The sequence below is a fragment of the Papaver somniferum genome, chromosome 9 (genome assembly GCF_003573695.1).
Source record: "Papaver somniferum cultivar HN1 chromosome 9, ASM357369v1, whole genome shotgun sequence".
Classification (NCBI taxonomy): Eukaryota; Viridiplantae; Streptophyta; class Magnoliopsida; order Ranunculales; family Papaveraceae; genus Papaver; species Papaver somniferum.
Window position 1 is genome coordinate 72,665,233 of NC_039366.1, and position 22,078 is coordinate 72,687,310.

Consider the following 22,078-nt stretch of genomic DNA (forward strand, 5'->3'; position numbering starts at 1 on the left):
GTTGATCATGTTTTCTTTGACGATTCTTTTTAGAGAAATTTTTAATTTTTCCTTTAGACTGTTTCTTCACATCTAGATTTTCCGATATTCTAGATGGCACAAGATTATCATGAGAGATCTTCGGTCTGAAAAATAATCTCAGAGCAGTCTTTAAGGAACTCTGGTGTGCGTTGCAGATGCCATGAGCAAGCCTCCGAAAAAGATTTCCCATAGGGATAGACTTTTGAGGATTTGACAAACACAAACTTATAAGGAATAACGTGTTTTCCTGGTTTGATACCAATTTAAAAAGCGGGGGTCTAACAACCACACCCAATATTTCGATTAGCAATCTGTATGGACTAACTCCAATATACTTTTTAGAGAATCAACTAGACAGTCAGAATCAATCTAGAGAAAAGTATATCGAGGAGTTAATATCTCTCTCACTTGATTTGATCTTTACTTCAAGCAAATAAGAATTTGCGAGTCTTTATCAAATACAAGGATAATAAACTTGGATGGTACCAAAGACCAATATCCAAGGATCAATCAATTTCCAATCAACAACCAAAGGTTGGATTTCACAATTTATCAATACAACACACAACCTGTGATATTTCAATTTATATAATAAAATATAATGCGGAATAAAAATAACATAGACACCAGAATTTTTGTTAACGAGGAAACCGCAAATACAGAAAAACCCCGGGACCTAGTCCAGATTGAACACCACACTGTATTAAGCCGTTACAGACACTAGCCTACTACAAACTAACTTCGGTCTGGACTGTAGTTGAAACCTAATCAATCTCACACTGATTCAAGGTATAGTTGCGCTCCTTACGTTTCTGATCCCAGCAGGATACTACGCACTTGATTCCCTTAGTTGATATCACCCACAACCAAGAGTTGCTACGACCCAAAGTCGAAGACTTCAATAAACAAATCTGTATCACACAGAAAATTCTATGATGATAGATAAATTTGTCTCCCACAGATAAACCTACAAGTTTGTCCCGTCTTTTGATAGAAATCAAGGTGAACATGAACCAATTGATAAACCGGAATTATATTCCCGAAGAACAGCCTAGTATCATCAATCACCTCACAATAATCTAAATCGTATGGTAGCGAAACAAGATATTGTGGAATCACAAACGATGACACGGAGATGTTTGTGATTTCTTTTTATCTTGCCCTATCGGAGATAGAATCTCAAGTCAATTATTTCAATTGAACTCGTACGATAGAAAATGGCAAGATCAGATCGCTCAACTACAAGAGAAGTAGATTCGTCTGGCTTCAAAATCCCAATGAAGTCTTTTAAGTCGTTAACCGACAGGGTCTCGAGAAGAAACCTACGGTTAAAGGAGAATCGACTCTAGAAAACCAACTAGTATCACACAGGAGGTGCGGGGATTAGCTTTTCCAGTTGCTAGACGTCTCCCTTATATAGTTTTCAAACCAGGGTTTGCAATCTTAGTTACCTTGGTAACAAAGCATTCAATATTCACCGTTACATGAAAAACCTGACTTATCCAAGCTAATATCTTTCAACCATTAGATCGAAACTTAGCTTGTCTCACACACAAATGAAATGTATTCATTTAGGTTTGAGTAACCGTACCTAAACGTGTACATTGGGTTGGTTCACAAATAGTTAACCAATTGTTAGCCATATGAGCACTTTCATATTAACCGTATTCATCTTTCTCATATCTAGTTCAAATGATTCATAAGAACTAGTTCAAGAATTGTTCAATTGCTTCGAACTTTATACATAGACACAATTGAAACAAAATCGGTTTGATTCACTTGAATCAATTCATGAACAATATAGCCACGGTTTGCAAAGATTGCATTCACTTAGCTTGTCTCACACACAAATGAAATGTATTCATTTAGGTTTGAGTAACCGTACCTAAACGTGTACATTGGGTTGGTTCACAAATAGTTAACCAATTGTTAGCCATATGAGCACTTTCATATTAACCGTATTCATTTTTCTCATATCTAGTTCAAATGATTCATAAGAACTAGTTCAAGAATTGTTCAATTGCTTCGATCTTTATACATAGACACAATTGAAACAAAATCGGTTTGATTCACTTGAATCAATTCATGAACAATATAGCCACGGTTTGCAAAGATTGCATTCCTTATTGATTTATTGTTTAAGTTCATGAAACTACCGATTTGAGAAATAACCAGCTTGGGTACGCGTACGGGTATGCGTACCTTAGCTACCGAATTTGAGTTTACAAACTCGGCAGAAATTTTCGGTTCGAAAACTTCCATGGGTACGCGTACGGGTATGCGTACCCAAGGTGACTGGTTTTCAGTTTGCAAACTTCACAAACTACAACAGAAATTTTCGTTATGAAAACTTCCACCAGTACGCGTACGGGTATGCGTACCTAACCTGTCTCCTTCACCAATACCGCATGCATACATATGCACGCACTTGGTTTCCGACACATGGATTTATACACTAATGTGCGAGCACATTATATATGCTTATATCCATAGTTGGTAATCTCAACTCTACATTTCAATCATTGAAAAAATTTTCTATAATGTTATAATAGTCGTTAGACAAAGAGAATCGACTATCGTCATCAAAGCTATTTTCAAGATTGAAACGTCATCATGACTTTCGTCACAGGTAAAGATGAAAATGGTTAAAGCAAAGCTTACCAACACATATTTCAAGAAAAAGATAGGCGAGTAAACTCGACTCGAAATAGCAAATGTGTATGTATGAAAACTATCATACTTATACGACTTTTGTCTCAAGAGTAGGAGATAGAGTAGATAGACTTTTAAGTGACAGATGAGTTCAAGTCTCCACATACCTTTTGGTCGGATGAAGTTCCACTGGTTCCTTGAGTAGTTCTTCGTCTTCGTAAGATAATCGCCATGGAGTCTGGAGCTCAACTATACCTGACTATCCTAGACCGAGACTTAGTCATAAGTAAATTAGAAATCAAGACATATAGTTTTGATCACTAACATTGACAAACATGCTTGAGATAGCAACGCATGCGAGTTCGACCGAACAATGCTCTAACAATACGTATAAACAAATTCAAATAATCTTAGGACTTTCATCTTGAAAAAACTATAACCAACATAACTAATTGGTATTATTAGTATTTCTATGGGTATATACAAGAACGCCCAAAAATTACAGCGTCCGCTCTAATTTGCACATCAAATAAATAAACATAAAATTACAAAAACAAAATATTACAACAACGTAGGGATTGTAATATAATAAACGTACATAATTGTTGATCATAAAAGTAATCAATGCCATTGGAGGAGCAATGTTTTGATTCTGCATCCACCATTTGGAATTTTTTCTTTTTCATTATGAGAAAATCCTTTATAAAAAGGATAATTTGCACTAAGTATTATTATCATAACCAATTCCAGTATCCATTGATCTTGTTTAATTGAATCTTGATCATCGTCACATCGAATTAATTATCTTCGAAGATACACTTGAATATATCCACCATTCCAGTTGAAACGTCTGAGGATTGTAGGAAATCGCACTAGTGGTGAATATAAATACAACTACAACACGATACGAAATAATCATGAACAATAAAAAAAAAATATTAAAAATGCAAATCTTAAAACCTGAAAACACAAATAGTATCATTTTTCCATTGAAAATATGAAATACTAATTACAATACCCAAATCTTTTCAGAAACAGATATTGTACCCCATATCCGAATAAATCTTGATTTGGAATAAACGATTGTTGTTGCAGATTTCAATACGACACACTACACACTTGTAAAATACAGGCTACTACTTTAATCCCTGTAGCTATACTTTGTGGGTTGCGTAAGCACGTGTACCGCATTAGGAACCTTTACCACATTTCGCATTGGCAAACACTGTCAAAATTGGAATACCTGCACCCTTGCTTTCCTTTCTAGACGGAGATCTCTAGATACAATCCAACGGTATTCTATTAATGGAAAATAGTCATATGAATAGAATTCATTTATTACAGCGATCTTTAAAATCCCTTTCAGAAACAAGTTACTAAAAAGGTCATCAAATTTGTCTCTCTGAGTGATTCTTTCAAGCTCCTGAGTAGAGGAGCTTAACTTACAGACAGAGAGAGTACTGATACACACCCAGATCTCAACAAAAACTTCTCATCTTGATCTCATCAGTCTCTCGTCTTAAAGAAAAAAAAAAAAAACATTTAAGGTTGTTCTAGATCTTCTCTATTCCTCGATCTTCAATGTGTTGAGCTCAGAGACTGTAACTAAATTTGTTGGTAAGAACTCAATTTATTTTTGTCTGTAATTGTCGTACTAGTTGTTGTTGTTGTATGCAGTTGCATGTTGTTTTTAGGGTTCATTTCTGGTTTCTAAGTTTGAGTAAAAACTAGTAATTGTTGAGTTAAAGATGGAACAAACAGAAGTGGGTTCGTCTTCAAGTGGTTATGATAAGTCACAGGTGATAGATGTAAGGCCATTAAGGTGTTTAGTACCTTGGTTTCCAGCTCCACCATTAGGGTATCAAACTCCACCTCCATTTGTTTATGCACCCCCTTTTGGTCCTTTTCCTCAAGGTTATTCTCCATTTTACCCTTTTTTTAATCCTTCAGAACCTCAAAGAACCTCTGAACAAAATTACCCCCAAAACAACCAGAATAATGGAACTGCAAATCAAGATGGTGGTAGTGGTTTTGGTTACAATAATAATGTTGATAACGGGGCTTCGCCTTCGTATTATACACCTCCTCCTGCACCTAGATATAATGCAGAGAATGGTGATACTACACGGTCGAGAAAGAGTTCAAGCACTAGAGGTGATTCTGTTGTGGTAATATCAGAATCTGAAGAAGATGGGTATAGTAATAGTAAGAAAAGAACAGCTAACTATTTGAGCAGTATGGATATTCTAGAAAGTGGGAGCAGTCAGAGATCTAGGTCCCGGCCTAAGAAAATAAAGCCTAACCCTGATCTCAAGTTTATGGTACCAGCTAATGGAGATCGAGAGACTGTTAATGACCTTCTATTGAAATTTGATGCACTGAGACGGAAACTTGCCCAGATAGAAGATGCAAAAGAAGTAACAGTGGGTATAAAACGGGCGGATTTAAAGGCAGGGACATTAATGTTTAATTATGGGCTTCGGACAAATGCAAAGAAGATTGTAGGAATTGTTCCTGGTGTTGAGATAGGAGACATATACTTTTTTAGGATGGAAATGTGTTTGGTGGGTTTGCATGCTCCTGTTATGGCTGGGATTGATTACATGAGTCTTAAAATTGATCAAGAAGATGAAACTTTGGCTGTGAGTATTGTATCGTCTGGAGGATATGAAGATGATGCTGAGTATGGTGATGTATTAATTTACAGCGGACAAGGTGGTGCAGCTAACAAGAAAGAAGGAAAAGAAGCATCAGATCAGAAGCTCGAAAGGGGAAATCTTGCTTTGGAGAGAAGCTTGCGCAGAGGTAATGACGTAAGGGTTATTCGAGGTATGAAGGATGTGGGAAATGTTTCTGCCAGGATATATGTATATGATGGTCTATATAGACTTCAAGAGTCATGGACGGAGAAAGGGAAGGCGGGAACCAATGTCTTCAAGTATAAATTGGTCAGAGTACCTGGGCAGCCTGAGGCATTTATGCTTTGGAAATCAATACAGCTTTGGAGGGATAATACAGTCTCCAGGCCTGGAGTTATACTGCCAGACTTGACCTCTGGTACAGAAAAGGTACCAGTTTGCCTTGTGAATGATGTGGATGCTGAGAAGGGCCCGGCACATTTTACATATGTTCCTACTATTAAGTATTCAAAACCAATAAACTCGATGCAACCTTCGATTGGGTGCAACTGTCGAAGTTCTTGTGCCCCTGGTGATCCAAATTGTTCTTGTGTGATAAAAAACAATGGTGATCTCCCATATATTTCCAACGGGGTTCTTGTGATTCGAAGTCCCTTTGTTCATGAATGTGGTCCCTCGTGCCTGTGCTACCCTAATTGTAAAAACCAAGTGTCTCAAAATGGCTTGAAAATCAAATTGGAGGTATTTAAGACTCAAGGTAAGGGTTGGGGTCTGCGGTCTTGGGATCCTATTCGTGCCGGTACGTTTGTATGTGAATATGCGGGTCAGGTTGTAGAGCTGAGCAGAGTAGATGTGGATGAAGATGATGAGTATATCTTTAACGCTGCTCGTTCTTTTGACAAGAATTTCAAATGGAATTACTTACCTGAGATACTAGAAGAAGAGAAACCTACTGATCCAGATGAGGTATCTAGCTCCCCATTATCACTAAGAATAAGCTCAAAGAGCTTCGGGAACGTAGCTCGGTTCATAAACCATAGTTGCTCCCCCAACCTATTTTGGCAGCCAGTCTTGTACGACCATAATGATGAAAGTTGTCCGCATATTGTGTTTTATGCGATCAAACACATTCCCCCAATGACAGAGTTGACATTTGATTATGGGCCTGCCCCGGGTAGCAATGGTAATTCTGGTAGGAGAGAATGCTTATGTAAATCACCAAAATGCAGAGGTTTTTTTGGCTAGCAGCTTAGAAACAGAAAGCTGAACTTGAACTCCAGAGCACACTACAGGGTGAGTGGTATTTACATCTTTCTGTTTGCATCATTGCTTTCTTGCTCATCTTTTCGTGTTGAGTTTCACCATTCCATGCATTATATTATTTAGAATTTCTTTTGTGTTCTATTGAATTTTTAGAAGCTTGTTGGGTCCTTAGAAACTATGATGTAGTAGCTTAACAAAGGTTCGTGATTAGTTATACGTTAACTCGTAATACGAGTTAAAAGTCGGAAAAAACTACAAATTTTCTCGTTTGTTTAGTTATGAGGATTCCATATGTTCCCATTGTCTGCATATCTACCCATGTAGATGCAGTGTTGTTATGCAGATTCGCGTTCTCCTTTATTAACTTCATTACTTCTATAATGAAGCTTGGTAGTTCATCTTGAAATTGACTTTACATGTTAAGTTGATATCAGAATGTGGCATTTGTATGTCTAATAGGATGATACTACCTCCGTCCCTAATTAGATGACCTAGTTAAAATTTACTAGTAAATTTAGAAATGATTTATCTCCCAAACTATACAACGGATTTTCGTAAATTTTGTATCATCGGAAAGCATTTTAAAACACCTATCTAATGAATATAAATATGGCTATCAAATTTTACATATTTCTTATAATAATAATAATCTATCACTCCACTTATGGTATAGGTCATCTAATTAGGTACGGAGGGAGTATGTGACAATTTCCTCTCTTTTTATTCAGTTCTTCATGCTGGAGGACGAGACTTGGACAGGATACAGTGTACCCAGGGCTTTTTTTGTTGTAATATTCCTCTTCTTTTTCTTTTTTTTTTGGTCTATTTTGGAGAGAGGGGTACAAATTTTGCAGCTACAGATCAAGTTATGGAACAACAGTGTAAAGGGTTCCTGTAATAAAACTTGTATGAATCGGTCCAAGGGGTTCTCCTAATGTATCTTGTATCAATCAGTACACCGACGGCTTTTAAGTTATCGGATCTTTGATGTGTTTCCGGTTGTTGTATTTGTGTTGTTTTAAACTTAAGTTGCTTCGTTTTTATTACACTTTTGCTTGATTCTCTATCCGATGCAAGGATGGCCTTTCAGCTTTGCTTATAATCCAAGAAAAGGTAGAGAGGACTGATTCTCGTCATTTATTTGAAAACATGGGATTCGTTCTCGATCCAATCTTCGTGAAATAGATGGTGAAATAGATGGTGGCATTTGTTTTAGAACGTAAAAGGTACAAGTGAAAATGGTCATACACAAGATGGAAGATGATTTATGAGGTTAAATTACTCTGGGTTAATATTAATATGGTTGGGGGAGCTTTTGTGAGTATCCTCTTCTTAGGTTATGGCAGGGAAAACTCTATACAAGGCTGCTATAGTGCTCCCCAAGCATGACTGAACTGCGCCCAGCAGTTTTTTGGGTTCCACCCTTGGCCATTATCACCCTCATCTTTTCTGCGTTCTCCCATCCATCTGATGCAGCATATATGTTGGATAATATCACATAATGTGCGTCATCATCAGCACGCTGATTCTGATCTAATAAACCGACTTCCTCCACCTTCTCTGCTATCTTCGTATCAGAATGAATCCTACAAGCTCCAAGCAAAGCTCCCCAAACTGCATCATCTGGCTTCACAGGCATGGTCTTGATCAAATCATAAGGATCATTTACTCGCCCTGCGCGTCCCAAAAGATCAACCAAGCACCCATAATGTTCAATTCCCGGTTCTAAGCCATATTTCTCCTTCATCTTTGAGAAAATTTGTAATCCTTCATCAGTGAACCCCCCACGCGCACAAGCTGAGAGCACAGAAAGGAAGGAAACCGAATTTGGCTTCTCACTTGATTCCTCCATTTGGCTAAAAAGTTCAAGAGCCTCTCTACTTCGCCCATGGACAGCAAGGCCTGTGATCATTGCATTCCAGCAGACATCATTTCTAGAACTCATCCTCTCAAATATGCGCTTTGCATTACTAATGTCTCCACATTTCGCGTACATATCCACTAATCCGTTCACAACAAACTGATTTAACTTGATACCATTTCGCTTAATCAAATCATGAACTCTTTTGCCGCAATCCAACGAACCCAACTGAGCGCAAGCAGATAAGGCGCTTGCTACTGAAAATTCATCAGGTTTAAACCCCTCATCCTGCATTCTCTGAAATGCTTTGAGCGCTTCCTCGGAGAACCCATTTTGAGCATACCCAGAAATCAACGCATTCCAAATCACTAAGTTTCGAACAGAAATCTTATCAAAAATAGATTTAGCCTCTTGCATAAGACCATTCTTATAGTACCCAGATATCATCGATGACCAGACGAAGAAGTTCCTTTCAGGCATTTGTTCAAACAAAGTCCTTGCAGATTCCATCTCCCCATTACTTACATACCCGTCTACCATTACAGTCCAAGTTACTACACTTCTCATCTCAAGCGGAGTCTGATCAAAGAAACGCCTTGCAGAAACAGTATCGCCATTCTTTGAAAAACCATTAACCATTTCAGACCAAGTCACCGAAGTACGATTGTTCACCTGTTGAAAGAGAAATGAAGCAGAACCCATATCACCATTTCTCGAATACCCACCTATCATGGCATTCCAAGTGATTACATTCCGATCAGGCATTCCATCGAAAACTTTACGCGAATCAAATATTACATGACATTTAGAGTACATATTTATCAGTGTAGTTCCTGCAAAGACATTAGAATCGATACCATTTTTGATTGATTCAGCGTGTAAAGTTTTTCCATGGTGAAGCAAACAGAGGGAAGCACAAGCTTTAAGAAGTAAAGGAATTACTTCTACAAGTTGGTGGGTTTTTTCAGGTCGGACTTTAGAATAGAGGAGAAGGGCTTCCTTGTGTGACCCTTGAGAGATGAAGCTTCTTATGAGTCCAGCCGAAGACTGCATGAGCTGCTGATTCTACTGAATTGCTAAACTGTGAAGTTCAGTCTTCTCTCGGGAATATCTTACTATCAAGTTGTTAGACTGAGTCAAGCATCCGTACTCTGTACGGACTACTTTCTTACTGATAAGCATAGCCACATGATTGAGTTTTTGTTACAGCTGTTACTTTAATTACAGTCTGTCATTCATCGTCTGTAATATATCAGTCACCTCCTGTAATATTTGTTTTGTAGTTGAGTTTGTGCGTCTATATAAGACTCAGTCTTGTACTATTGTAAAATTAACATTCACTGAATACAAACACAGTTCTTACATGGTATCAGATACCAAAAAGGGAACTTCAACTTCTCTCTGATCCTCACCTGTAACAACCTTCAAATCACCATTAAACCTGCAACTTAACCCTAAAAATGGTGAGAACCACTCAACGAAACACCACATCATCTTCCGCTGTCAACAACAACACACTAAACATCAACAATTCACAGCTGTTTCCACCATTATCATCACCACAACCTCAACAACCAAATTCTTTACCTTCTTCTTCTTCATCTCAACCACCACCACCACCACCATCTGCAACTCAACAATCATCACCACGACCGCCTTTTAATACACCACAACAACAACATCTTCATCACACACCAATACAGATTCCACAACATACATTACTTTCTCAAAATCTTCATCGTTTTTACTTCCCTCAATTTCAAACACAACAACCTCAAATACAACCACAACAACCTCCATTACAGTCTTCCTTCTACAATCAGTTTGTTTTTCAGCCAAGATTTACAATTCCTTTTCAAAACATAAATAATTTTGTTTCTGATAAATTAGATGGCTCAAATTATCTTGTATGGAAAGATCAGATTTCTTCCATTCTTATCTGTACAAACCTTTATGGTTTTGTTGATGGAATTGTTCCACCTGAATCTCCTATGGTGATGATCAACAACACTCAAACACCAAATCCAAACTATCTTGAGTGGTTACAAGTTGATAAATTTGTTGGATCTTGCATTAACGCTGCAGTAGCTAGATCGTTCTCTTCTGAATTGCTTGGTAAAAACACAGCCAGAGAAAAATGGATGCATTTGGCGAAACTTTTCAGTGATCAATTTCTTGCTCGTAAGTCTTTGTTGAGATCTCAACTTCACTCAATCAAGAAAGGCTCGTGAACAATTTATGATTTCCTTCATCAAATCAAGACAATTTCAGATTCTTTAGCAGAAATTGGTGAACCAGTGCTCTGATCTAGTAATGTATATTCTTAATGGTCTAGGTCGAGAGTTTATTCAATTTGTTGTTAGTGTTCAAAACAGAGAGCCTCCGTTATCTTTCTCTGAACTTCGGTCTCGTCTTCTTAGTCATGAGCAATTCTTGAAAGAACAAGATTCAGATTCCTTCTCTACACTAATTTCAGATCCAACAAACTCTGCTTTCTTTGTGAAGAAACAACCTTCTCCTTATACTTCTAATTTTCGAAAACCTACACCTTCATTTACATCACATGTATCACCTTCATCATCATCGTCTCCATCTTCTACACCAACTTGTCCTCCTGGTTTTCGAAAAACTGAGTTTAATCCTGCTCGAAAGCAAGTTATCGATTATGGATCCATTCCTTGTCAGATATGTCATAAACAAGGTCATCAAGGTAATCGGTGTAGATTTCGATATGCTCCTTCAAGAAACAGTTTAACTCCTCCTCAGAAGGCTTTTCTTGGACTTGATCTTAATGCAGGGAGTGATACTTCTTCTCCTTGGTTTTCTAATGAGTTTGATTATAATGGCCAATTTCCTAATGATATTGCTTATGAGAGTGGAGGATATTGGAGTCATACTCACTCAGGACCAGTTTGGATACCCGATTCAGGAGCTTCTAGCCACATGACAAATGATGCTTCAGTTTACAGAATACTTCTGCTCATTCTGGCACTGAACAAGTTATGGTTGGAGATGGTAAGTTACTTCCTATATCTTTAGTAGGTTCTTCAACTTTATCTACTCCATCTAAGCAGTTTAATCTACAGAAAGTACTTTATGTTCCTCATTTGCAACACAATTTAATGCATGTTGCTCAATTTACTAAGGAAAATAACTGTGTTTTCTTGTTATATCCTTGGGGATATGAAATAAAGTCATTGAGGAGCCACCTTATTCTTGCTAGAGGGAGGATGCAACATGGACTATATCCCATAATATCTGGAAAATCTACTTCAAATACTATTACTCAACAACCAACTGTTTCTCCTCATAGTACTGCCTTTATTACTTTAGCAGCTTCTTCAACTTTGTGGCATTCAAGACTAGGCCATCCTGCTCAGAAGATTCTCCATAAGCTTGACACCAGTACTGCTATCAAACTATCTACAAAATGTACTTCTATTTGTGGATCTTGTCAGTTGGCTAAGAATAAATGTTTACCTTTTCATGCCACTGGTAATAATTCTAGTCTACCTTTTCTGTTGGTTCACTGTGATATTTGGGGCCCTGCTCCTGTACAATGTCATCTGGGATACAAGTATTATATTCTGTTTGTTGATGATTGTACAAAATTTTCATGGATTTATCCAATGAAGAATAAATCAGACAGTGTTCATTGCTTTAAGTTGTTCAAGTCTCTTATTGAGAATCTTTTTACTGTTAAGATAAAAAACTTTCAGTGTGATGGTGCTCTTGAGCTTGTTAAAGGACCATTTAGAGACTTTCTTGATTCTAGTGGTATTTCCTTAAGAATTTCATGTCCTTATCTTCATCAACAAAATGGTTCAGCAGAGAGGAAACATAGACATGTCACAGAGATGGGGAATACTTTATCTTTTCATGCTTCTCTTCCAAAGAAGTTTTGGTTTGATTCTTTTTTAACAGCTGTGTTTCTTATCAACAGACTTTCCAGTAAGCTCCTTGACTTTAAATCTCCTTATGAAATGCTATACAAGTGTAGACCAGATTATTCTCTTCTTAGAGTGTATGGGTGTTTATGTTATCCAAACTTGGCAGCTTATAGGAAAGATAAGCTCAGCCCAAATCAGCTACCTGTGTGTTTATGGGATACAATATTCATCATAAGGGGTACAGATGTATGGACTTGCGCACTCATAGGATATATGTCACTACTCATGTTGTTTTTGATGAAACTAAGTTTCCATTTGCTGAGTCAACTGCTACTGTTGCTTCCATATCAGCTGAGTCAACTGGTACTGTTGATCCCACCACAACTGAGTCAACTGCTACTGTTGCTTCCATATCAGATGAGTCAACTATCATTGTTGATCCTACCACAGCTGAGTCAACTGGTACTGTTGATCCTACCATAGCTGAGTCAACTGGTACTGTTGATACTGCTTCACATGAATTATCTAACATCATTTGCTCCTGTTCCAGCTCCTTCAGGAATGCATACAAGATCTAAGTCAGGTATTCATGTTCCTGAACCTCTTTCTAAGGATTTTGTAGCAAATAGTACACTGAAACATCCTGTCTCTGTTGCACTTGCTACTTTACTTCAATCACCTTCTGAACCCAAAACTTTTAAAGAAGCAAGTAAGTTACCAGTTTGGTTTAATGCCATGAAGAATGAATATACTGCTCTCCATGAGAATGACACTTTTATTCATGTTCCATATCATCCCTCTATGAATGTACTTGGTTGTAAATGGGTTTATAAAACAAAATTACATGCTGATGGTACCATAGATAAACACAAAGCTAGATTAGTTACTAAGGGCTATCATCAAGTGGATGGTATTGACTTTGATGAGACTTTTAGCCCTGTAGTTAAAGAAACTACCATTAGATGTGTTTTGAGCTTAGCAATCTCAAATAAGTAGAGCATGAGCATTTAAAAGAAATCCTTAGAAACTACCATTCAATGCGTTTTTACATGGGCATTTAAAAGAAAATTTTTATATGGAGCAACCTCCTGGTTTTGTTGATCCAGATCATCCTACTCATGTATGTGAACTTAAGAAATCCTTGTATGGACTTAAACAGGCTCCTAGGGCCTGGTATGACAGATTCAGTGGGTATCTTATTAAAAGTGGTTTCAAGAACTCTAGTTGTGATAGTTCCATGTTCATTTATCACAAGAATTCTGAGAGGATGATTCTCCTAGTCTATGTTGATGATATTATTCTTGTTGGTACTTCAGATTCTCTACTTACTTCCTTTATTACTTCCTTGAAGTCAGAGTTTGCAATGAAAGATCTTGGTCCTCTACACTATTTTTTGGGTATTGAAGCTGTTTTTGACTCTTCAGCTAACAAAATGCTTCTTACTCAAAATAAGTATTCCTTGGATTTACTTCGAAAACATGATATGATTGGGTGTAAACCTTGCAAAACGCCAGTTGGTTCAGGTCCAAGGGTGTCTGCTTTTGATGGAACTCTATTGTCAGATGCTGCTTCTTACAGAAGCTTAGTGGGTGGTCTTCAATATTTAACTCTCACCAGGCCTGACATTAGTTTTCCAGTTAACTATGTGAGCCAATTCATGCACAGGCCTACTGATATTCATCTACAGCTGGCCAAAAGAATTCTCCGATATATTAAAGGTTCTTTAGGTCAAGGCATTACTTTACAAGATGGTGATTGTTCCACTCTCACTGCTTATTGTGACAGTGACTGGGCTGGATGTCCTGATACACGCAAATCTACATCAGGTTATTGTGTGTTTGTGGGTGGCAACTTAGTGTCCTGGTCTTCAAAGAAACAACACACAATCTCTCGCTCTTCCACAGAAGCTGAGTACAGAGGTCTTGCAAATGCAGCTGCTGAAATATTGTGGCTTTCTTGCTTATTTGAAGAACTATCCGTCTACTTATCTCTCCCTTGTCGTTTATACTGTGACAATCTTGGTGCAGGAAGTCTCACTGCAAACCCAATTTTCCATGCCCGCACAAAGCATATTGAAGTAGACTACCATATGATTCGTGATCTGGTTAGTTCTGGTTTTCTGTAGGTTTCCTATATTCATACTCTCAGTCAGATCGCAGATTTATTTACCAAAGGATTGTCAAAGTCACAGTTTAGCTTATTGAAGGGCAAACTGATGCATGTTGTATGTGCATCTGTTTGAGGGGGGATGTTAGACTGAGTCAAGCATCCGTACTCTATACGGACTACTTTCTTACTGTTAATCATAGCCACATGATTTAGTTTTTGTTACATCTGTTACTTTAATTACAGTCTGTCATTCACCGCCTGTAATATATCAGTCACCTCCTGTAATATTTGTTTTGTAGTTGAGTCTGTGCGTCTATATAAGACTCAGTCCTGTACTATTGTAAAATTAACATTCATTGAATACAAACACAGTTCTTACACAAGTATCAAGTTTTGATCACATTTCCAGCTAATCCTACCAGAAATCGGTTCATTAATGCATAGGTAAAATAACAGGCAAAGGTTCTTTCATTTATAGGACAACCCCCTCACAGTACCATGATCAGGATTTTCAAACTTGAATTTCCAAGGAATTTTGATGCTGCGTTTGTGGTCAGAAGTTTTGAACAAGTTGGTTGAATAACTTGAGAACATACCAGATAGCAAATGTGGTTGAATAGATTCATTGGAATAATTGACTTACACTATTCTTGTTATATTTAATCACAAACAACAAGGAAACACGAAACAAACAACCTTTAAAAACAAATTGGAGCAGATCTTCGTCTCTTTTTTTTTTTTTTTTTTGATGGAAAAATTGGAGTAAATCCAGTTCCAATAATAGATGAAAAGGAAAAGCAGAACAAGTGGTGCTCTTGATGGTCTTTAGCTTGAGCCAGAATTAGAAGAGAGTTGTTTTTTTTTTTTTTTTTGATGGAAAAATTGGAGTAAATCCAGTTCCAATAATAGATGAAAAGGAAAAGCAGAACAAGTGGTGCTCTTGATGGTCTTTAGCTTGAGCCAGAATTAGAAGAGAGTTGTGATATTTGCTGCTGGTCAGCATTCACACGTGCACAAGCGCCTTGATTCTTTCACTACGCGCTGTGATCTACGGATATGCAGCTTGATGTTTGAAACCTTACCAGCAAGCTGCACAGGCAAAGATGATAAATATAAGCATCTCAGAAGTAGATTTCAGATGACCTTTAAGATAATAAGAAGTTCAAAGAAAAACTTCTCCTAGTGTTTTATATATCATTACAGAAAAAAGCAGATAGATGAACTGTTTTTTTCCCTGACAGAAAGCAACGAACAAAAAGAGAAGCATTAGTGCAAAAACATCGCAGAGACTAATCTGCTTGATGCATCAGGAGGACACTTAACAACTCAAGCCATGATCTGAGGGTAAGTAATTAAACTGGCCCTTAGTACGAGTGATTTTAGACAAAAGAATTTGTATCCTTCCAGACTCTGCTCAACATACGAGGCTCCAACACCATGAACCAAATGGAATCTAAGGTAGACAGGCAACCAGCCTAGAAGTTTAGGACTTGAATAAACAAAACTTAAAGTTAAGACTACATTCTATTTGATATTCATAGTGAAGAACAACCCAAAAGCCTATACCTCAACATTAACTTCAGTGAAGTGAGATTAGGTGGATTTATGAAATTTAAGTCTGGAATGTAATGTGATTACAAGAAGAACACTAATTATATCAGTTAAAATCAAAGAAATAAAATAAATTGGTTCCTGCAGGAGAAGAGAATCACACACCATTCTCCATGTTAAATCCTCTGGGCCCAAAGGTTGAGCGGGATGGGAATACAGGAAATGCTTCATATGCTGCGAATTTGAGACAGTAACAAGTTAATCTTTAGATAAATGGAAATCCCAAGTTTGGTCCTAGGACTATAGCTCTTTCAGGAAATACATAATCTGCTTTTGCATAATACGGGAAACCGTCAGAATGCAAAAACAGCAACTTCAAGCCAAATGAAAAACCCAAGTTTAATCAATAGTATTCTTTGAAGAATAGAGTTAGAATGCAAAACAGCAACTTTAAGACGGTACAAGTGAGTCTATGGATTCAGCTAATGCATAAAGGCATAAAGAAAGGGATATATTTTATTAATCAAAATTCATGGCCAATTCATATGATGTGTGCAGTACAATAAGCGGTGACACAAGCTTGTGGCAGTACGAACCTTGGCAATATTAATACGCATCTCTTTGATTTTACTAGGCTTGATACTTTGTAGGAATGTTATCAGCCACCCTGGTTGAATAGCATCGCTTGATGACACAAATAAAGCTATCTGCAAGTGGAAAAAAGAGTTTCAGAAATCAAGTTACAATTTTTACAGACCATCTATGACTTCTGATGCAGGGGCATTTCACGCATATTTGATATGTTTAGAATTCATTAGTTTCACTCTATAGAAGGGCGTTTTCGGTCCTAAATTATTAGTATTGTGTTTTTTTTTTCAACTCGTGGGGTTTTCTGTTCTAGTATATAAGCAGCTCTTTGAGTCTGTTTTTAGGTAGACTTTTATTATTGATTAAGAAAAATAATTGGCAGATTGCCAAAGGGTACTTTTGCTTCGTGCCATAAACTCAAATTGTCGACATCTAGTTTGATTTTCTACTGTTCTGTTTTCTGTTAGTTTATTCCTTTATGCTACCTTGGAAATCCCATTAGCTTCACTTCATGCTAAACCTGCAAATAAGCTTTACAAAATATAGAATCTAAAAAAGTACAGATAGAAGTACTATATAAAGTTATAAAGAACCTATACAGTATTAACATATCGATTACGTGAAAGCAATCCTGGATATTTACGGTGTTCTATCAAGCCAAATATTTGACTGAAAGTCTGAAACTATGTAGGATAATATCCACAAATAACCTGAATTTACTCACTGCACTGCATTTAACTATTTCGAGAACATGGATAAATACAAACAAAGAATGTCGCTTAAAAATAGCTACCTTTCGATAATCAAGTAGTCCTTCAAACGGAAGCTCCAACTCATCACTAATTACCAGAGGTATACATCCACTGACAATAGCATCAAACAATCTAGCAGAAGATGGAGTATCTCCAGCAGGGCTTAGACAAAAGATAGACCTGAAGTCCAACAAAGAAACACGTCACTTGGTTTTCAAAAAATCTCCTCAAGAAGCAACAATAGGAAATAAATATAAAAATAATCCTTCTATGTTATTTCACGGCTTACCTCCGCATACCCTCCTGAGCTGCTTTCTTCCCTGAATCTCCAGCTGTGCCCTCCTCTATAACGACACCTTCAACACCACTGAGTTCTGCTCCTAGTTTGGCTCGAATTTTTCCTCCCTGATATAAGACATCTTACTGTTACAGAACTAGAAATATGGATAGAACAGAATCAGTTCTTCTTAGTTGGATCATCACCAAATCAACAAAAAAGTAATCAAAAAATATGTGGCTTAACCCCTGGAATGAAGGATAGTAGAAAGTCGATCCCTTTGAGTACTAAAGCAAGGAACTAATTCAACTGTCCAGGCCCATCTCTAGGAGGAGGCCTTCCCATTCAACAATTTACATACGGACAACAGCATGGTCAACTTTTTTCCGTCTGTGCCTTTCTTACAAGTAAATGAGAGGAAACAAACGAGAAAAAGTAAGATTTTTTGTGTTGTTCGATCACTAGTAAGCCAGCAATTAGGGAGATATAAAAGGAGCTAGTCAATCCTGTTTGCCAATGGCAACACTAATATCAAAGAAGATTGGAGTATATGCCTAAAGTGCAAGCTTGTGAAAGCAAGACTACCAGTCCTTCCCTTTTACTTGAGAGGAGAACATTTGAAGGAAAGGGACCAGTGCAAACTCATCTACCAGCTTTATCAGCAAATAAGACACTTAAGCCTTTCAGATGTGACAGACCAACTACTCTATTTCATTTTGCCATAGGTAATGGAGAATTAGGGTGCTAACGAATTTTGAACTCAGGTCATGGGTATCAACACCCAACAACTTTACCACTCTATTAGATAGGCATCTGCAGCAGCTTTAACCGTTCTCGATAAAGAAGTTCAGCTAATTGGCAGCTTAGAATTCGTAAACTAGTGTAGAAGCCATAGTAGACTGGTAAAGTTGTCGGGATGCTGACACCTACTACAACCTGAGTTCAAAACTCATCAGCATCCTATATCAACACTCGCACTACAGTTCCAGGAGCTACCAGAATACTAAGTAAAATACATGTGAAGTGGAATGAAACGGATCTAAGGAACAGAACATGAGGCAAAACACCATCTAGCATGATAGATGAGGCATAAACTGCAGAGGATAATAAAAACCGGTTCAAAATATCTAATGACCTATGTCAATATAGCCTGATTTCTAAACAGATATTCATAGGTCCAAAGCTCTATACAAAAATATATAAAATCCAATCCTTTTCTATTTAGGCCTGGATTATTCTCTTCATTAAGGTGATTGTCCATCAGACCGGGAAAAGAAAACTTCACCCACTCTAATATCTAAGCTTGTGGCTGATTCAGTCATAGGATCATACCAGATGTATTTCAGCCTGAAGATACAAGATCTAGATGGGGTCCCACCACATGGATATCTATAGATTCATCACTCGAACTGTTGAAGTTACTCAAAAGCACGTGTGTGCTCCAGAGTAAAAAATTCGTATCTGAAGTGCCTATGAGTAAATAATTATTGAAGGGTGTTCAAAATTAAAATTACATGCAACCATCAGCGTAACTGCCCTCTCCCTATGCAGTTGAGCTGCATAGTGTAAAATCAAAAGACATAGTTTTTCCTTCCAAAATATAATATTATTGTAGAACACACTGCAAAAGAAACTTATGAGGTAGGTACAAAGGAGTGCTCTTACCGCGTTTCTTTTGAGCCTCCCACGGAAAAATAGTAGAGTATTCCTCGATTTTTCGGTCTCTGACATACATTTATCATCACATACCTCAACATTTGGAACATAAGGAAGAATAAGGTCCTTTTCCAGCCAAACTTGACCAGGCTTGTACCTACGATATCACGAGTAGTTTTTTCAACAGCAATGACAAAGCTGCCTTCACGCTTTCTCCGCACAAAAGAAGAAGGAGAACAAAAAAAAAAAAAAAAAACTCCCAAGCGTTTATGCATGATTCTTATGGCAAGGTTGTTACCAATTCCCAGTAGAATCCATGTCGGGTAGAATCCAAATTGCCTTCTTCACAGATTTCCGAACTGACTTGAAAGACCAAGGATGATGAATTGGAAGGATGTGGTCTCTTCCTTCAGATCTATTCCAAGCAGGCTGATCAGTTATCCACTTCAACGCGTCCTACATCAATAAGAAGCTGGAGGTAAGATCTTTAAATCATACCTGGGAATAGATTACGTAAGGAAATAAACAAAGAGCAACAGAAAGACCAACAAATACCTACTACAATGTTAGAACTAACAACCCCAACGAAACCATATCTAAGCGGCTAAACTATGCTCTCATCCTCCATCGCAATCCTAATTACTAGTAGATAAACAAGTGAAATTTTAAATTTCAGTCTACATGCTAAATTCATTCCATAAATCGAGTATTTCATCTTATTGTATTCATGCACTTAACATTTGCTTACTCACCTTCACTAGTTGCTTATAGTTTCAATAGTATATGTTCTTTTCTTGCAATGAACAGTATTCATATACTACGTTAATCAACAATTTGCGCATCCATATGTATAAACTACTCAACAAACTGTTGTAATTGATCATTTTCTGCATCATTGAGTTTCGTTTCTAATTGCAATGATTTAGGATTTCAAATGACTTCATACAAGCATTTTAAACATGGCAAGGCTTGCTATAAAATCACAAATCGAAAAACCTTGAAAACGCGCCCACACCCTATAAAGTGCTTTGCATTCCTGTTTCTCCAGTAAGAAGTAGCTGATAGTTGTGAAGAATGGAATGTAAAACAGGTCTGCCTCTTCTTGCCGATAAACCCTAACAACACTTTTCAACCGCCTCTCTGACTCTGGGGCAATCAAATCAGCCCATAGCCAATAATCTATAGAATGCTGCATCAACCGTTAGGCACTACAAATCAGTATCAAATCTCATAAATTTTCAAAAAGAAAAAGAAAAAAAACTATTATCCAACTCAGTAACAAGTAAATCCTTACTTGCTCGATTAAACGATGCACAGGACTTCCATTAGAAGTGAGATTTGAAGTATCTTTATAAGTATTCCTGAACAACCATAGTAGATCATAAGTGAATTTGGCTGGCATTTCATAGACATAAACTTTCAGAACATTTGATATTGAAGAAGCCGAATCAAACTGATCTTCATGCACTCTCTCCATTTCATTCTTCCAAATCAACTCATCCAATTTTTTAACAGATTCTTCATTAGCAACAGCAGTATCGTCATGTAGATTCTTAGTTCGAGATCTGGAAGTGAGAAATTTCTCAAGAGAAGTAACGAAGGAGAGTTCGGGTTTAATTTTAGGGTTCTCAAAAACAGGTAAAGTGTTTCGATTAAAACTTGTTTGAGAGGAAGAGAAGATAAAGAAGAGAGAAACTATAACGGCAAGAGAGATAATTGATATAAAAATTGTCGAAGAAGAAGAAAATGGAGATGAGGATCTCTCCCTTTGATACTTCCCAGCCATTAACAGGTATGAGATTCACTGGAAAACTCTCTTTCTCACTTGTAGAAGCCCTGAGATTTGTCAATTTACGCTTTGTTCTCATTCTCTCTCAAATTCTGCGATATAACCCGATTACCCAAATCTATTTTATGGGCCTGATATTCAGATTTCGGGCTTTGGCTTTGTAGTTTGGACCCTCTCTGGTAGTAGGGGTGTGCAACGGACGGACGGATGCGGATTAGGGTCATCCGCGTCCAATCCCTCAAAGTTGCGGATTTGGAAAATCAAACCGTGTCCGGCCCAATCAATCGTGGATTTAACATCTGCGGGTCAGCGGATGATACGGGCCGAATGCGAATTAACCGCGGATTTTGTCAGGTTATTCAAAAGAAAAAAAAAACTAATCTAATCATGATGATTAGACGTTACCCTGATGGATGGGCAGTATTATTCCATCTCTTAGAATAGATAAAAATTTAACTGTCTAACTGTTAGAAAGTCCGACTCAGTTTCGCGTACCAGATATGTTATTCACTGGACAATGTGATACTAACTGAGAACATTTCCGTGTAAAACTCACAAGTCAGGTATCAGCAAAAAATCGAGAAACTTGCAATCCCATCACTAAGTTATGATAAACCACTTATTTGTATTAGCATGAATATAGTTATGGATTGAAAATTCCCAAAATAGTGCCCTCCTGCTATAAAAGCGAAAAACCTATAAGAGTCTGTAAATAAACACGTATTTATCTAGCTAACAGAAGAAAGATTAAGAAAGTTATATAACCCCATAATTACCTTTTAGCATTCGGGATTTTAGCTTTGTTAAGATCAGCAAGCTCTTCGATTAGCTTCCTTTCTTCATTGCTCGATTTCTTTGGTATTTCAACTTGTACACGGACTAACTGATCACCCCTCAAATTGTTTTTGCTTAGTAAAGGAACACATTTATTTGCCATCACTAGTGTCGTGCCTGGATGCAATCAGGTAATGCAGTTAGTGATGCCATTAATGATGTGGTGGTGATTCTCATCCTAAAGGAAATTATCTTC

At 37.3% G+C, this 22,078-nt stretch overlaps 4 protein-coding genes across 5 annotated transcripts; 2 read left to right on the forward strand and 2 right to left on the reverse strand.

The window, feature by feature from the left end:
* Positions 1-4,028: 4,028 nt before the first annotated feature.
* Positions 4,029-7,641, forward strand: LOC113310054 (histone-lysine N-methyltransferase, H3 lysine-9 specific SUVH1-like). 2 transcript variants are annotated; one of them, XM_026558609.1, is made up of 2 exons: positions 4,029-6,605; positions 7,249-7,641. In XM_026558609.1, the coding sequence occupies exon 1, from the start codon at positions 4,422-4,424 to the stop codon at positions 6,555-6,557; it is 2,136 nt and encodes a 711-aa protein (XP_026414394.1). In that variant the 5' UTR covers positions 4,029-4,421; the 3' UTR covers positions 6,558-6,605; positions 7,249-7,641. The 2 variants fall into 2 exon arrangements, with proteins under 2 accessions (XP_026414394.1, XP_026414393.1); XM_026558608.1 differs by having other exon boundaries at positions 7,304-7,641.
* Positions 7,642-7,783: 142 nt separating this feature from the next.
* Positions 7,784-9,536, reverse strand: LOC113307653 (pentatricopeptide repeat-containing protein At3g21470-like). The gene has a single exon (XM_026556102.1). The coding sequence runs from the start codon at positions 9,487-9,489 to the stop codon at positions 7,930-7,932; it is 1,560 nt and encodes a 519-aa protein (XP_026411887.1). The 5' UTR covers positions 9,490-9,536; the 3' UTR covers positions 7,784-7,929.
* A 3,865-nt stretch (positions 9,537-13,401) lies between these two features.
* LOC113312149 (uncharacterized mitochondrial protein AtMg00810-like) lies at positions 13,402-14,451 on the forward strand. Its single transcript, XM_026560903.1, has one exon. The coding sequence runs from the start codon at positions 13,402-13,404 to the stop codon at positions 14,449-14,451; it is 1,050 nt and encodes a 349-aa protein (XP_026416688.1).
* An 839-nt stretch (positions 14,452-15,290) lies between these two features.
* LOC113313134 (probable arabinosyltransferase ARAD1) lies at positions 15,291-21,103 on the reverse strand. Its single transcript, XM_026561859.1, has 9 exons — positions 20,554-21,103; positions 20,275-20,448; positions 19,558-19,715; positions 19,269-19,416; positions 17,616-17,731; positions 17,368-17,506; positions 16,583-16,693; positions 16,152-16,220; positions 15,291-15,524 (listed from the first exon to the last, which is right to left on the reverse strand). Exons 1-9 carry the CDS (start codon positions 21,043-21,045, stop codon positions 15,432-15,434), a joined length of 1,500 nt encoding a protein of 499 aa, XP_026417644.1. The 5' UTR covers positions 21,046-21,103; the 3' UTR covers positions 15,291-15,431.
* Between the last annotated feature and the right edge of the window lie 975 nt (positions 21,104-22,078).

Bases quoted from the DNA above. Each gene is read 5' to 3' on its own strand.
- LOC113310054 (XM_026558609.1), top strand. From the start codon at position 4,422: ATGGAACAAACAGAAGTGGGTTCGTCTTCAAGTGGTTATGATAAGTCA.
- LOC113307653 (XM_026556102.1), bottom strand. From the start codon at position 9,489: ATGCAGTCTTCGGCTGGACTCATAAGAAGCTTCATCTCTCAAGGGTCA.
- LOC113312149 (XM_026560903.1), top strand. From the start codon at position 13,402: ATGGAGCAACCTCCTGGTTTTGTTGATCCAGATCATCCTACTCATGTA.
- LOC113313134 (XM_026561859.1), bottom strand. From the start codon at position 21,045: ATGGCTGGGAAGTATCAAAGGGAGAGATCCTCATCTCCATTTTCTTCT. The intron at 19,417-19,557 runs GTAACAACCTTG...GTGATATCGTAG, and splicing joins ATGGATTCTACTGGGAATTG to GTACAAGCCTGGTCAAGTTT. The intron at 15,525-16,151 runs GTGTGTGATTCT...TTGCCTGTGCAG, and splicing joins AGGATTTAACATGGAGAATG to CTTGCTGGTAAGGTTTCAAA.